Raw genomic sequence first — 15,853 nt, 5'->3', positions numbered from 1 at the left:
CTTCTCTCCTCTGGGGGAACAGAAGAGACTGTATCCTTAAATATCTACCATACCAGCCCGAATTAAAGTCAGAGTGCTGTTTTCCAAAAACTGTAGTTAAGCCAGTCTTGGCAGAAGAACTGGTGATCAAGCAGCCCTGGGGCAAAAAAAACCATATATGTGTGTATGTGTGTACACATGCATATGTGTGTACCTTCTTCTGCAGGTATTTTCACTGAAAGTGCACAGAATGAAGTCCCTTGTCATGTTATGTCCTTTGGACTGGTCCTGTGCTGGCAGGGCAAGGAAGCCTGAACCATCACTGACTCTGCTGACAGCAGATTTCTAGCTAAGAAGGATGTCTGTTCTTTTAAGCCAGAAAGCCTCTGAGGCATGCTCAATTCAGGTCATTAAAAAGTGACCCATTTCTGACCAAACGCAAAATGTCATCTGTAGGGGGCAGAAACGCAGGCCAAGGTTGGACATTGTAAAGAAATAAAAAGTAATCAATATGAAATTAATATTATAACACTGTTACATAGTTTTACTTGACTAATCCTCTATATTAATGTCAAAGCAGTTTATCTTGGAGTGAATATACGTATCTTCATCCACAAACAGCAGACTTTTGTGCTTTCAAATTGTTTCCTGCTCTATGTTGCTGTAAATAGGGCACTTAGGAAAAGGAACAGCAAGAAGAATCACACAAAGTGTGTAAGAGGAGGAAGGGGATTTCTACCCTTCCAGGTTATCTGCTCAGTTATTTTCATTTCCTTACTCAAAATTTTTGACACTTTAGCAGTTGGCCAATTTCTCTTGTTGGAGTAAAAAAAAAAAAAAAAAAAAAAAAAAAAATCAAAGTAAAGATACTTATATTAAGATGAGAGAAAGAAGTAAGGTGGCAACAAACGGCAATGTATGATGACCTGCTATGAGGCACTAAAAATTTTCTGAGAGGACCATTACATCACTCAGCAGTATTGACACCGAATTTCAGATAAATAGAAAAATACATAGCAGGCCAGAAAATGCTTTTTTTTCCTCCAGATTGGACCTGGTAAACTGTATAAATCCTACTTTTTGCAGCTGCACCATCGTGCAGTTGACCTGACAGGAGAGACCAGCTTACATAGCTAGACATGAACGGGGAAGCACCAAGGAGGAGGGACCAGTGCTTCCCTTTTCCCTGCAAAGGCTTTTCAGCTCACCAGAGATGGACTGCAAAAGGAGAGAAAGAGAAAGGTGCCAAGAAGGCATTATCTCAGCCTCTAAGTTAGATAGAACTTCATGACAATACCAGGTTGGACAAAACTGAACTATTCTGCCTGTCCAGGCTCTGGGCAGAGTTTCCAAAAGCATGGATCCCAGCAGAGGCAGAGGAAGGGACAAAACCACATGTAAGTGAGAGAAAGAAGCACATTGCTCTATTTATAATGGGCTTTCCATAAACAGTTAGACTCCAAAGAGAGAATTTATAGCAAATGCACAGAACAGGTCTTACAAATATCCATTTTACAAATGAGTATTATGAAAAGGAAAAAAAAAGATCCCACAAAACATTAAACACATGTTCCTCAGGGGCCAGTATTTGGACTGGTGCCGTTTATCATCTTTGCTGGCAACATGGACAGTGGGATCAAGTACACCCTCAGCAAGTTTGCCAGTGACACCAAGCTGTGTGGTACGGTCCATACGCTGGAGGGAAGGGATGCCATCCAGAGGGACCTTGACAGGCTGGAGAGGTGGGTCTGTGCAAACCTCATGAGGTTCAACAAGGCCAAGTGCAAGGTCCTGCACCTGGGTCAGGGCAATTCTCAGCACAAATATAGGCTGGGGGATGAGTGGATTGAGAGCAGCCCTGAAAAGGACTTGGGGGTGCTGGTCGGTGAAAAACTGAATGTGAGCCAGCAACGTGCACTCACAGCCCAGGAAGCCAATCACATCCTGGGCTGCATCAAGAGAAGTGTGGCCAGCAGGTCCATGGAAGTGATTCTCCTGCTGTACTATGCTCTCGTGAAAACCCACCTGCAGTGCTGTGCTCAGCTCTGGGGCCCTCAGTGTAAGAAAGAGATGGACATGTTGGGGCAAGTCCAGAGGAGGGCCATGAAGATGATCAGGGGGCTGGAGCACCTCCTCTGTGAGGACAGGCTGAGAGAGTTGGGGTTGTTCAGCCTGGAGAAGAGAAGGCTCCAGGAGACCTTATAGCGGCCTTCCAGTACTTAAAGGGGGCCTGCAGGAACGGTGGGGGAGGGACTCTTGATCAGGGAGGGCAGTGATAGGATTAGGGGTAACAGTTTCAAACTGAAAGAGGGGAGATTTAGATTAGATACTAGGAAGAAATTCTTCACTGTGATGGTGGTGACACACTGGCACAGGTTGCCCAGAGAAGCTGTGGCTGCCCCCTCCCTGCAGTGTCCAAGGCCAGGCTGGATGGGGCTTTGAGCAACCTGGTGTAGTAGGAGGTGTCCCTGCCCATGGCAGGGGGGTTGGAACTAGGTGGTCTTTAAGGTCCCTTCCAACCCAAACCATTCTGTGATTCCTGGGTATGTATTTTGCTGTATTTGGCAGAGGGAAGTTTTTAAGAATAATCTTGGATTGTTTATAACCTGTAAAAATTCATGGAGAAAAAACCTGATTTCATCATGTATTGTTGGGGCTAGGAGGGAGTGTTTGCAGTGATATATTCAAGTTGCAGTTCATAACTTTTGATGCTTGCTGAGCTGATGTTAGAGAAAGTCCTCAGCTCTGAAAGACAGAGGTTACAAAGACTTGGGTCAGCTTATCCAGGCACAAATCAGTTTGTAACAGTTCCTTTGTTAAACAAATCATCCTTGGAAATAAGAATCGGGTAGGAATTTGCAGGATTTCCCTTCTGTAAACAGATGGAGGAAATCAGAAGAAATTTCTCCATCCCTCCGAAAGGAGAACCAAATGACTCTCCAAATAAGTTTTAAATGCACTTATTGCAAATAGCTGGAAATGACCACAGCCCAGCTTGTGAGACGGAAGTTGTCTTTCTCTGCAAAGCTCATAAGCAGGTTCTCCATTATAAACTTCTCTGAAGGCGGGGGAGGAAGTGGGTGAGCAAAAATCTTTGGTTCACAACGTTGTTTTGCATAGGCATTCAAGTAGATCTTCAAAAGCTACTGGCTGTCCAGGCTAGTAACAAAACACCCATGCTTTCTCCTCGGTAGTGGACACTCCTCTTTGGTATCCTATTTTGTAAGGCAGATGTCTTGCAGCAATGAAGGAGTCATACAGATGCACCTTTGAAAAGGAAGACAGTGTCACTTGTGTTGCCACAAATTCATCTACTTGATTAAGGAACACACAGGAAACCTTCTTTTGGTAGGGGATGGGGGAGGGAAAAGAGAAAGCACCAATACATTCGCTACTTGCTAGAAGCAAGTTATTTTGCTCTTGTAGCTAGTTGTTAACAGCTATCAGAAGCTGTGATACACCTGTGTTGACAGAAAATAGGGACTTAGTGCTTTGTGAGCAATTTTGAGTAACAAGGAACAGGATGTTAATAAATCCTTCCAGGTGGACACAGCCCTGTGACAGAAAAATATTAATTTTGGGAAGCATTCTGGTAGTTGCTAAACATGATACTTACTTGTTGATTGCGTGATGCACGAAACCTTGTAGGATGACCATATGCTTAAAACACAAAGGATGGTAGCTAGGAACCCGAAAGTCTGGATGAGAACAAAACAAACCACAAATACTTACAGAACATTAGATGACACATATTCCATGAATGTATGGACACTCCTGTATATCCAGCTACATATTTTATGGCATTAACAGACCCAAAAAATAATTTTTTTACTCCATTCGGCCAATATACTAAAAAAATAAAAGTTTCTGTAGTATAATAGCAGCTTATGTCTTGTCGAAATAGTGACTGAAAGATAGACTGGGAATCATATACAAAGGTGGAGAAAAAGCTGTACAGCAGCATTGACTCTCACCTTCTAGACTTCTCGCTAGGAACCTGCAACTAAGAAAAGGCTTTTTCCATCACCTCTGATTACTGCTCTTTTACTGCCCCATTCAAACAAGTCTGTCCCTGCCATCTGTCAAATAAACAAGTCAGGTAAGCCTTCTAGTCTGTTTGCATCATCAGGACTAAGTTTCTGAAACTAATTTTTATTCTGGAGGAGTTGTATTTCAGGTCCTGCTGCTGTGAAAATACTGTTGCCCGCACTCAGAAGTCATCCCTCTCTCTGTAAAGCCCTCCAGCCCACAGAGGTAGAAAGTGTCTTCCAGTAAGTCAGCCCAGGACCCCAATGGGATTTAGCTCAGAGGAAATTATCTTGAACAAGGCTCCATTCAAGAGCAGGGGACACTAGAAGCTGAAGACTAGGGTGAAATCCTTTAGGTAACTTCTAGCTGCTACAACAGCCATTCGTAAAATCTGAATTGTCTTAATTCTTCCCCTGAACACTTTAATTCCTATGAGTTAAAGCAGGAGCCTTTGGTTTCAACTCCCTAACAGGACATATACCCACTTTAGTGGTGAGGCTGGAGTCTCACGACAAAATATTTTTGTTGGCATTGTGTTACAGAACATTCACTGAAATGAGCTAGAAGGTAGTTCACCCAACCAAGACACAAGCAAGGCAAGTCTGTAAGAAAATAAAATTACAAGTCATAGATTTCCAATGCCCTACTTAATATATATTGCAATTAAAAAAGTGTCAAGACTAATAAACACAGTCTTACCGCTCCAGCCACAAGTCCAGTCAAATTGTAACTCTTGGATGCTGCTACAATCGATGCAATGAGCAGCAGAATTGTACCGATTAAATAATGAAGAAACTCCTGTAAAGACAAGCACAGCCTGCATCAGAGGGGAAACTTATCAGGAAAGCATTTTGATATGCCTCAGAATGAAAACAAGTCAGCAGAGGTTACTCAAACCCAAAGGACAAAACACCAGTCAAAAGTGGGGGGGGAGGAGGGAAGAGAAAAAAACCTCATGAGTGGATTTTGTACCATGCCTGACTTTCTGTTCAAAAAAGAAGAGAGGGCCAATCTTCAGGTCTACTAATGTCACTGGAATAAGACATACTTACTGGGTATGGACGCAATCCTTTCAACACCACACATTACTGAGGGTGAAACATGTATCTTTATTGCCTCAAGTATGCACCTTACTTAATGGGACAGTTCTGGAGGAAGAAGAAGCCTTAAGGGTATATTTCTCTAGCCTATATGAAATGGCAATAAATGGCAGCAAATGGCATACGTGGAAAACCAAATGCTCCTACTTCTGATAATCTTAGAAAGTAAGCAGTGGATCTACTGCTGGATTTACTAACAACTTACACCAACCAAGACTGGAAACAGGAGGGAAGCCATGAAAAGCACAACTACGCAGACAACCAACACCCAGGCTCCTAAGGCTGTAAGGGTGGATGCAGCTGTCCTGCAGTAACACGTGATGCCACAGGTTTTTCTGAGAGCACTGAAGCACCACATTTAAGCTCTTCTCTAGTGTGACGTGTATCAGTCCAGGAGTCAATTTGATCTTGTTATAAGCAGGGGTTATCTGTCGATTTAGATTTTGAATCCTCACAAAGCTTATGGCAACCGATATGGGTGTTTGCAAACCGAACATGGGTTGTTTCTTTTGCAGGGTGGCATGGGCAGGAGGTTATCTGCTTACTGTACCTGCACTGCACTACTAGCATGAGCCAAGCAAATGGCATATAAAAGGGAGATGAGAGATTCTGTCTTAAATCAAAGCAGAGGGAACATAGTTCCAAAAGGAAATTGTTCAAGGAAATCCCAGAATAGAAATAGTCTATCATACCATATCACAGCTTCCCTCTGCTCAGGTGTTTATAAACAGCTGAGGAGGATCTTTGCCATAAAGTAAGCTCTGAGAGGAAACTTACTTCCCTCGCTTGTAACCTTGTTTCAGGTAATCAAGGTTTCAACTCTTGTTTTTGCTGGAATAAATTATTTCTGTAAAGACACTTCTCTGGCTAGTCCACAATGCAGCAGGCAAATTAAGCATGTCATTGCCTCCTTAGAGACACCAAATAAAGCAGTGTACACAGGCCACTACTTTAGAGGAATCCAAGGGATAGGCAAAGGTGCAAAAGAACCATCAAAGGCTAAATTAGGTGGAGAACCAATCCCTGGCAGGGCTGGGAGAATGTCCCTCTGGAGAAATACCTCCCAGCTTTAAAAGGCGTCAGTGCTGAACAAACTCTTGAAGCACTGCAAATTCACTGACTGCGAATCACACCCCTGACTGCAATGTAGAGATCCTGCCAGGAAACTCGACCAAACACTAGCTGTAGTTTCCTAAAGTCTCTCATAAGTCTTCCTATTCTGTTCTAAAGATACTTAAATATGTAACTGAAAAGGAGTTTGGCTGTAAAACAGCAGCAGTGTTCAAGCATCACATCCCATAAAGCTATCTGAAGCTGACCAGCCACAAACTGCAGCACCTTAAACTCACTATTGACTCTGGAACATTTAGGAATTATTAAACACACAACAGAAGACAAAATTAGCCTATGCAGAGGCCACAATGGCATAGTCCAGTTACAGCAATGCACACATTAAAAGATGCTTTGCAAAATGTCATTTATTAGCTTATTTTAATCCCTGCAACTAAATAAAGAAGTAGATCTGTAAACTACTTACACAGCTTCCACTAAACGCCATCTACCCGCTTCTTGGATTTCAAAATCCCTCTATATCTCTCCAGGGGGCTTTCCCCATCCCTTTGGTCTTTCCTCTGTGGAACTAACATGTCACTATGTGTAAGGGAGACATGTTCTAAGAGGTTATTAAAATCCATCATCCCACACTAGGACACAGGACTCTCCTCTTAGTTAACCTGGCCCAAAGCTACTGAGGAAGTTTAGGTCTCGCATTTTCTGTGCTGCTTGTTAGTTCTCTGCTAGGATATGAGAGATGGATGTGCAGGGGAAATGCGGGAATGAGGCAGGAACATCCGGCAGGATATCCCAGGAATGGCCAGGCTACGGCAATCAGGCTGAGGCTCCTATTTCTTGCTATAGTTTAGGTTACCTAAGACCATACCAAAAAGAGACACATTTGACTTAAATAGCACTCGTAGACCTTATTTTGGGACAGGATGTAGTACATGAATTCTGATGCTATGATTTCGTACTCTAGCAATCCCTTAGCTGCTATAAATGACCCGAGCTATGAGCCATCTGCTGAAGGCTTGATAATCAGTAGCTTCTTTTCAATTGTCTCAGAATAACACTATTGCCTTCCCTGGAATAACTCTGGATTTATAGCTGTGTAAAGGAGGGCAGGATCAGATCTAAATCAGTTAGAAAACTTACAATTACTGAATACTAATAACAAAAGCAACAAAAGGATTTATATACAAGGCAAAAAAGAATTACGTGACAGCCTATGATTGTGTGACAGCACAAGAAAATGGACTAAGTAATTGAGACATCAACCCACAAGAGAGGCAAGGAACCCAGACCATCTAACAGGCTTACCGCAAGTGGCCAGCTAACGCAAGTGAGCTTCCTGTAGATTCTGAAAATGTGGATAATGTAGAAGAACAAAATCATAACCAAGTCGCACATGGTGACAATCTGAAAGTAGCTGTATGCACTGTAATTTGTCCACTGCGAATTATTTACACTGATGAATCCAACCAGCAGCGAGATCTGAAAGACAAAAGGCACATTAAAGATTTTTACAATGGTGCTCAGAGGGCCATGGAGATGATTTCAAACACAACAAAACGGCATTTAGGAACAGAAGATAAATATCTAATGTAAAGCGGATGGTCCCAACAAAATGGAGGACAATGTAACGAGCCTGGTAATGTTTTAAAATTTGCTGTTAAATGAGCTAAAACAACCATGAAGAGTGGGAAAAGAGCCAACTGCTAGAAAGAAAGCAGCAGCTTCAGCATGAAGAATCCAACCTGAAGAGATGTCTCTGTACAACAAAAGAGGTCTCAAATAGAGAAAAGGCGTTGAATGCCTGATGTTGCACCAGTGACTGAAGCATCTAAACCCCACGGACTTTCAAAAGGTAATCACTGAAAGCTGTAAAAATGAAGGTGCCCACGAACACATGCACCTTTACTTCCATTTAGTGAGATCTCACATGCAAAATCGGAGGACCTAGCTGCAACTAAGCTAACCGTTTTAACCTTTCGTTTCTACCACCTACAGAGCAGGAGTATTAGCAGACTATAAGGTAGTATCATAGCAAATGATATAAACATTTGGAGGAATTGATTAATTCACCCCACCCCCAATACAATAGTTACACAGCTTTAACATGTTAACATTGTCACATAAAACTATACAGCATTATTGTACAACTTCTTTCAGTTGTAGGCTTACAAAGGACAAAAGCTGTTTTATTTTTTTAATCTAAAGCTACTTGTTTATTTTACTAATCTTGCTGCTTCTACCAGTGTGGCTAGTCTGGGTGATAAAAATAAATCCACTGAGGATATATCCAAGTATCTTCTTATTACAGAGTTTGTCAATGCATGCTTTCAGCCACTGCAACTTTTAGTTCATCCGAAGTCAGCCAGGAGCTTAATTATTCACATTTTAAGTGCTTCTCCAAGTCACTAAAAAACTATCTGAGGAAGCCAGCACTTCAAGACTGAACCATCCTTTCCTGCACACTCATCTTCCAAACTCCTAATCAACTGCATCCATTATCAGAATAATTTCCTCAAGATTAAAAGGGAAAAAAAATTCCCACACCCAAACAACATAGCTTAGATTCTCCCTACTGTAATTTTAACTGAGTTTCACCTGCTCAGTTCTAAGCAGACAGGATAAACATATGCCTCCTCAAAGGCAACCAAAAGCTCTATACACACGTAAGAGCTTCATAAGAAGGTCACAACAACTTGTCACTTTGGCGAAACTCCATCCAAACAGCCACATCAATGTTGCAACAGTGAACCACCTCAAAAAGGTGACTCCAAAGATAAAAGTCAATGCTCCAGGATCCCTTCCCACACAAGTGGCTACACTATTGTTAGATCTGGTCCAGCTCCATTATTCTTACTGTGGTAGTCCAAGTAGTTGATATTAGCATTGTTAAGTGATGCTCAGTCCAAGCCAGCGACAGGCTTCTGCGCTAGGGTAAGCCTACATCTCCTCCCACCTTTGAAACAGATACAGGGTAGGGAAGACAGGACTTTGAGGTGCAGGGCTAGATCATGCTCAATGCTTGTCAAGAATGGAGGTTACATGTGCCTTTGAAAATGCATGATATCGCTCAGTCTCCCCAAGGACGTTCCTGACCTCTGGTTTGGGAGTGTAACATCATAGCAGCATCCTGCACGTTTAGTGCTTCTGTCTGTACCATGCCTGTTTGCTGGGTCTCACAGCCTAGCCACGGGGGAATCCTAAGTGCACAAAGCCTTGCATCTTGTGCATGGCAGAGCTTTCTGAGATGCTACCCTTCTTAGAAGTCAACAAACCAATGCTCTCCGCAACTCAGTATTCAAAGACTCCTGGCACAGTTCTGCAATAATTTTAATGAAGTTTTGTCCAATCTACGACTACATACACCAGGACTACATTAAGCTGTGGTTTCCTGAGGGGCCATGGCCTTTGTCATCTCCTTCCCACTCTGATTTCACTCCCTGTCACGGACTGGCTCCTCCATTCATCTGTGCTGAGCCACCTCAGTGTACTAAGCCAGCAGAAAAGTGAACTAATAAAAAAAGCAAATAGCTTTACTCTGACTCTGCCATCACGCAAAGCAGGGTCAGGTGAGCTAAGGAGTGTGAGGGAGAAGCCAGGACTCCAATGGAAAGGACATGAAAGACTGAGCAGGCAGGATGACAGCAGCCAGTAACCACGCTGGTTCAGGCTGCTGCAGTCCATCCATCTTGGTTCTTTGAATCTTAACGTCAGTTAAGCAGTCGTCTGATTTTTAGCTGTCAAGTAACTGGAACAATCAGAAGATCAACAGTTCATTTACCCTATAATCTAGGAGAACACTTGAAGTGATGCAAGACACACATCTATTATTTTCACGAGAAAACGAAAACTAAATTTAATGAAATTTCATTCTGTAGGAAGACTCAACAAGAAGTCACAGCAAGCATTGAATCTTGCTCTTGGATAAAGGTGGGATGAGGACAACACTTCTCTAACCGTTGGTGGGCTTCCTTGAACCTTCCCTTCTCCAGGCTGAACAGTCCCAGCCCTCTCAGCCTCTCCTCATGCGAAGGATGCTCCAGAACCTTCATCACCTTTGTGCACCCATGTGGGACTCACTCCAGTAAGTCCATGTCCCTCTTGTACTGGGACTCACTCCAGTAAGTCCATGTCCCTCTGGTACTGGGCAGCCTACAACTGCCCACAATACCACAGACGTGGCCTCACCTGTGCCAAGTAGAGGGGAAGGACCTTGACCCACGGCAACACTTCCTAATGCAGCCCAGGATGCTGTTGGCCGCCTTTGCCACAAGAGTGCATTGCCAGCTCACGGTCAGCTGCTTGTCCACCAAGATCCCAAGGTCTTCTCTGCAGAACTGCTTTCCAGCCAGTTGGGCTCCAGCCAGTTGGGCTCCAGCCTGTACTGTTGCAGGGGCTTACCCTCATATATCCTCAGATACAGCACTTGACATTCCCTTGTGTTGCACTTGATGAGATTCCACTCTGTCCCGCTGTCAAGGGCCCTCTCCATGGCAGCACAACCCTCTGGCTCATCAGCCACTCCTCCCAGTTTTGTTATCATCTACAAACTTGCTGAGGTGCACTCTGCCCCATTGTCCAGGTCATTAGTGAAGATGTTGAGCAGTACCAGCCCCAGTATTGCCCCTGGGACACACCACTAGTGACTGGCCTCCAGCTGGACCTTGTACCACTGATCACAACCCTCTAGGCCTGGCCATCCAGGTTTTAATCCACCTCACAGCCCACTTATCTAATCCATACTCTGTCAGCTTGTCTACGAGGATGTTATGGGAGACCATAACCTTACTGAGATCAAGGTAAACAACATCCACCACTCTCCTCTTGTCTACCAAGCTAGTGACCTCATTACAGAAGGCAGTAAGGCTGGTCAAGCATGACTTCCCCTTTGTAATCCATGCTGACTACTCCTGATCACCTCCTTGTCCTTCAAGTGTTTGGAAATGCTTTCCAGGAGGAATTTCTTCATCACCTTCCGAGATGATGAACCTATAGTTCCCTGGATCTTCCTGCCCATAGAGACGACATCAATCTGCTCAGAATGGCACAGTTTCCTCCTGCACCTCTCAGGCTAGAGACGATAGGGAAGGACTGGACAGAAGTGGTAAATTCTCTTTCCCTGTGCTATAAAATGCTACTTGAAGTGTTCCCTGGAAATGCTGTCCCTTTTTAAAAGTCAGCTGGTTTCCTCCCTGTTTCTTTTTGTCCCTGTCAAAGAAGCAGCATTTGAAGTCCATTGTTCATTGATTACACTCAGTGAAAAATAAAGAAAATGTGTATCGAAGACTTCAAGGAAGTCAATCTTCCACTGCAGGAAAACTCAGTACCTTCTTAAGGAAAGGAGAGGAATCATCCTTTGTATTACGAAGAGATTATATACAGGAGGAAGATCCAACTTTCAACAGCTCCTAAGGCAAGTGCACACTAGAGAAAAGGCCACGGCATTAGGCCCAGATGCTGTTGTACTCCTGATTTCAGAGAGCTAGAATTCCACCTGACTCCCTGCACTTACTCCTGGCTGGCTGTAGTCCTGCAGATGTAATTAAGTTGCAGAGAAAGCTTGTCTCCAAACATCCTAGCCTCACAGTGGATTGGGCATGATGCTGGGACCAAGAGCAAACCAGCAGCACCATCCTCAGCCTCTCTGGTGGCTAGATGCTCCTGCAGTTTCCAGTCCTGTTGTCAGTCACATGGGCCACCGTGAAACTGGCCAAGAGCTGCCTGCATCTCAAGACTAATAGGCTCTACTCCCCTTCACTAATACAATCATGCTGGAGTGTGCTCTTCTATCAGCAAAGATGGAAGAATCTGGATCAAGCCAGCAAGTTAGAGAATCACCTGCTCCAAACAAGGGGCAGGCAGAAGTGCATGCCCACCAGTCAAGAGATTACAGATACTATTTCCCTCACTAGTGCCCTGAGGGTAAAGAAGGAACCATAACACAAAAAAGGACTTATTTTGCTCTCCATGTGCCCACAGGCCACCTGGCACCACTAAGCATTTTCTGATCATGTGGTAAACCACTGTAGTTTATCTGACTGCAGAACAATTTTATAACCCAGGCATCAATCTGTGCAAGTGCTTTGTACTATCTTTTTCTACTGTCCTGCTTTAATGGAGGTAATAAATAAAGCTCTGGCTTTATTACCAATACTTACTTCTTTTGTAACATTTGGAGTGAAATAAATTTCCTCAGACACAGCTACCTGTACAAACATAAATCCAGCATGATCTCCAATATTGACAAGAACCTACTCTAAAGGAAAGCCTAATGTTCTGAGCATCAGACACACTTCCACAGACAAACACTGACACAAGGGAGGAACTGAATGATACTTGCTCTTGAATTCTTACTCCAGTTTTGGAACTGTCTTACTGTCTGAACCTCAGTAAATCATATATTTTGCTGCTTCAGCTCCCCCATCTGTCAAATGAGGACTAATAAAGACTTCAAATGCATTGTGCTAAAGTTTTTCACCTTCAAAACACTTTAGACATGGAAAATAAGGCAAAAATGAGTAGCACTGCTAATAAACCTCTAGATGACTGTTTATGGTGTGAATGAGAATAGATGCTCACAAAAAAAAAAGCCAAACCCACAATCTCAACCTCAAAAAAAAACCCAAATCAACAATCAACAGATTACAGATGTAACAGACAAGCATGGGTGAAAATACAGGTGGAAATGACCCTAAAACATCCAAGGAGGAAGCCACAGAACAAGTGAAACAGTAGGAAAAGTCCTTTCGGGGGTTGCTTTTGACTCATTGCCATTACACCACACAAGATAAACAAAAATAAGAGTCCTAGCTCACCGTAAAATGGGAATTGGTATTTATTTCCTGACTTAACTTTTATTTACTAAGTAAATTTTATTTACTTAAAATAGACTTTTGTTATCATGCACTGCAAAAATCCTCCACGCACAAGACAATGCAAATAAACTGTTTCTAACTGGAAGCGTAATCTTTAATACTAAGGCTACTTTACTATTCATCATCTTGACCATTTCTGACTGTTCTGTACTGCACATTATCACTTGCCCATATCCAGCTGTTCTTTCACAATTCTATCAATGACTGCAAAGTAAGGGTTACCCTTTCCCACTGTGGCTGTACAACACCCCGCACAGTGGTGATGTGCTGTGTGTGGTTGGGATAGACTTAACTGCCTTCACAGCAGATTGTATGGTGCCGTGCTTCGCGTTTGTGGTTAAATCAGTATTGATAACACACCAATCTTTCAGCTGCTGCTGAACAGTGCCTGCACAGCAGCATGGCTTGCTTTCTCTCTTCACTCTCCCCTCCTCAGCCCAAAGCAAGTAGGCAAGATGTTGGGAGGGGACACAGACAGGACATCTGGTTCCAACTGACCAAAGGGATATTGCAGACTATATGATGCCATGTTCAGTCATAAAGCTCAGGAAAAGGAGGTATAAGGGGAAACGTTTGAGGCATGTGGTATTTGTCTTCCCAAGCAACCGTTACACATGCTGAGGCCCTGCTTTCCAGAAAGTGGCTAAACACCTGCCTGCTGATGGGGAGAAGCGAATGAATTCCTATTTTTGCTTTCCTTATAAAACTGTCATTATCTCAATCCATGGGCCTTTTCGCCTTCTTTCTATTTTCTCTATTTGAGTGAGAGGCTGGGTGGGTGTTTGGCTGCTGGGGTTAACCCACTGCAGGTGGCCTACTCCTGGCCTGGGACTTCTAGCTGCTGCAGTAGTACAAAGAACGATATTAAAAATCTTCATTGCAGAAAGGAATTGAATGGGGTTTTTGCGAATCCCAAGATTATATACTGAACTGATAGACTGAAACTGCTGTCTTACTAAGTAACTTTTATCTATGGATAATAATTTTCCTCAAGAACTATCCATGAAATTGAGAAAAACTGGTTGATTTCCACTCTCTTAAAACTTACCCAAGCTCTAGTGCAAGCAATCGTACAGAAACCGTCTGTCTACATATTTGGAGCAAGGGACAACAGTGACTCACACCCAGTTTTATCACAACCTTTTTTTAAAAAAAAATATAATAAGAGCTAAATGCTTTTTGTATTTGAATGAAAAAAAAAAGTAAAAGTTTCCAGCTTGTGACACCAGCCAAGATAGTAAGTGGAATTTTCCATCCCTAAGCGAGCCAATCAGGATAACCATGCCCTGGAGAAATGTCACTGACTGCAGCTGTACGTTTCCGAATGTTATACCTCAACACAGTGAAGCAACACCCATATATTATTAAGTATGTGTTTCTGGACAGAATAAAACCATTTTTTTAAACAGCTTCCCAAAACAGAAAGATGAGCCAAGCGCAGGCAGAGGTTACAACTGTAGTTCATGCAAGACTGGTTCAGCTAATTTAAGCAACAATGTTGACTGCTGCTGTAATTGAGATGTCTTTCTTCCAGGGTGGTGGTGGAAATGCGAGCTGTAACAGCCAAACCCCTATTAGAAAAAGAAGATTAAAAAACCAGTCCATTTAAAACTTCACTAATGACAGACAAAATCAGCTGCCTTCAAGTGCATGGTTCTGTGAAGCAGTCAGTCTTTGGTTGTACAATAGTCTCTCAGCCCCTGTGTCTGGGCAGATTTCCTTCTTGTCTGGCTGCTTTGCTAAAATAAGGAGGCTGCCTGGCCTCTGATAAGTGACTTCTCTTGTGCACCACCATCTACAGGCTATTTATTGAAGATAAAAATGGTGGGAGGGTGAGAAAAGACAAAGCAATCTTATTCAGACCCTCTCTAAGAGGACAATCCTAAGTACAAGCAAGTGGTATTCTTCATCTATTAATAAGGAGTTATCTATCTGCTCAGGCACAGGCCTCAGTTGTAGAAAAGGACGTGGGGTAATCACAAAACCAGAATAGGAATGACATTATTAAAGAGCCCTTGTTACAGGGTGTTAGCCATGATCATTAAAAAGGCAATTCTTTGTAATGACTAGCTATAATTAAGTCCTGCCTACCACTGATCACAGTGTATGCAACACTCCAATCCCACCACCGCCGGCCTAACTAGCTCCCTACCCCAATCCCAACAGCTGCCTGCACCACATTGAAACACACCATATAATCCCGTATGTTATTAGCTGAAAGCTGAGGACTTCACAGTTATAAGGCAAGGAATATGCTATGTTCTCATCAGGCAGCAAATTAATTAAAAAAAAAACCCAACAAAACATAATACAAGTTTGTTACCAACAACAACCTCTTATTTCTCTCCAACACAGTATTAACAGATTTGTTTTAAAAATCAACTTAAATTTAAAACATTTCAATTGTAAAAGCATTATCAGTTAAGTTTTTCCAATCTACATAAAATATGCACACACAACACTCAAAATACTGCAGCAATGCAAGTGATAATTGAGTGACATTGCACAAGCACCATATTCAAGTCACAAACAATTCCCAAAACACACAAAATTCATTGCAAAACAGTATTCATGGCACAGCTGACTGTTAGCATGTCTGCAAAGGACAGGAACAGAATTTTAAATACAGCAAATGCCCTAGCAGGATTTTAACTCTGGGAAGCACAGCTGCTCTCCCTCTAACTCTCAAAGAGATGCTTATGTCTTTCTAGACACCTGCAATGACTGAAGGTACTACTCTGGACAAAGCCAGGAGGCCCCTATACTTTGTGAGCGCCTAGCTTGTCCATCTATTAACTAGGA

At 42.8% G+C, this 15,853-nt stretch overlaps 1 protein-coding gene across 1 annotated transcript in view; it reads right to left on the bottom strand.

The window, feature by feature from the left end:
- CMTM7 (CKLF like MARVEL transmembrane domain containing 7) overlaps nt 1–15,853 on the bottom strand; it is a 33,597-nt gene that overhangs the window by 7,672 nt on the left and 10,072 nt on the right. Inside the window, exons 2-4 of the mRNA XM_086468527.1 lie at nt 7,485–7,658; nt 4,708–4,806; nt 3,596–3,677 (exon numbers count right to left, since the gene is read on the bottom strand). Coding sequence (XP_086324653.1) covers nt 3,596–3,677; nt 4,708–4,806; nt 7,485–7,658 — 355 coding nt within the window. The remainder of the gene's footprint in view (nt 1–3,595; nt 3,678–4,707; nt 4,807–7,484; nt 7,659–15,853) is intronic.

The sequence above is a fragment of the Leptosomus discolor genome, chromosome 7 (genome assembly GCF_034619465.1).
Source record: "Leptosomus discolor isolate bLepDis1 chromosome 7, bLepDis1.hap2, whole genome shotgun sequence".
NCBI classification, from domain to species: Eukaryota; Metazoa; Chordata; class Aves; order Leptosomiformes; family Leptosomidae; genus Leptosomus; species Leptosomus discolor.
The sequence above is the reverse complement of the archived record's forward strand: the minus strand, read 5'-3'. Positions and strand labels throughout refer to the sequence as shown.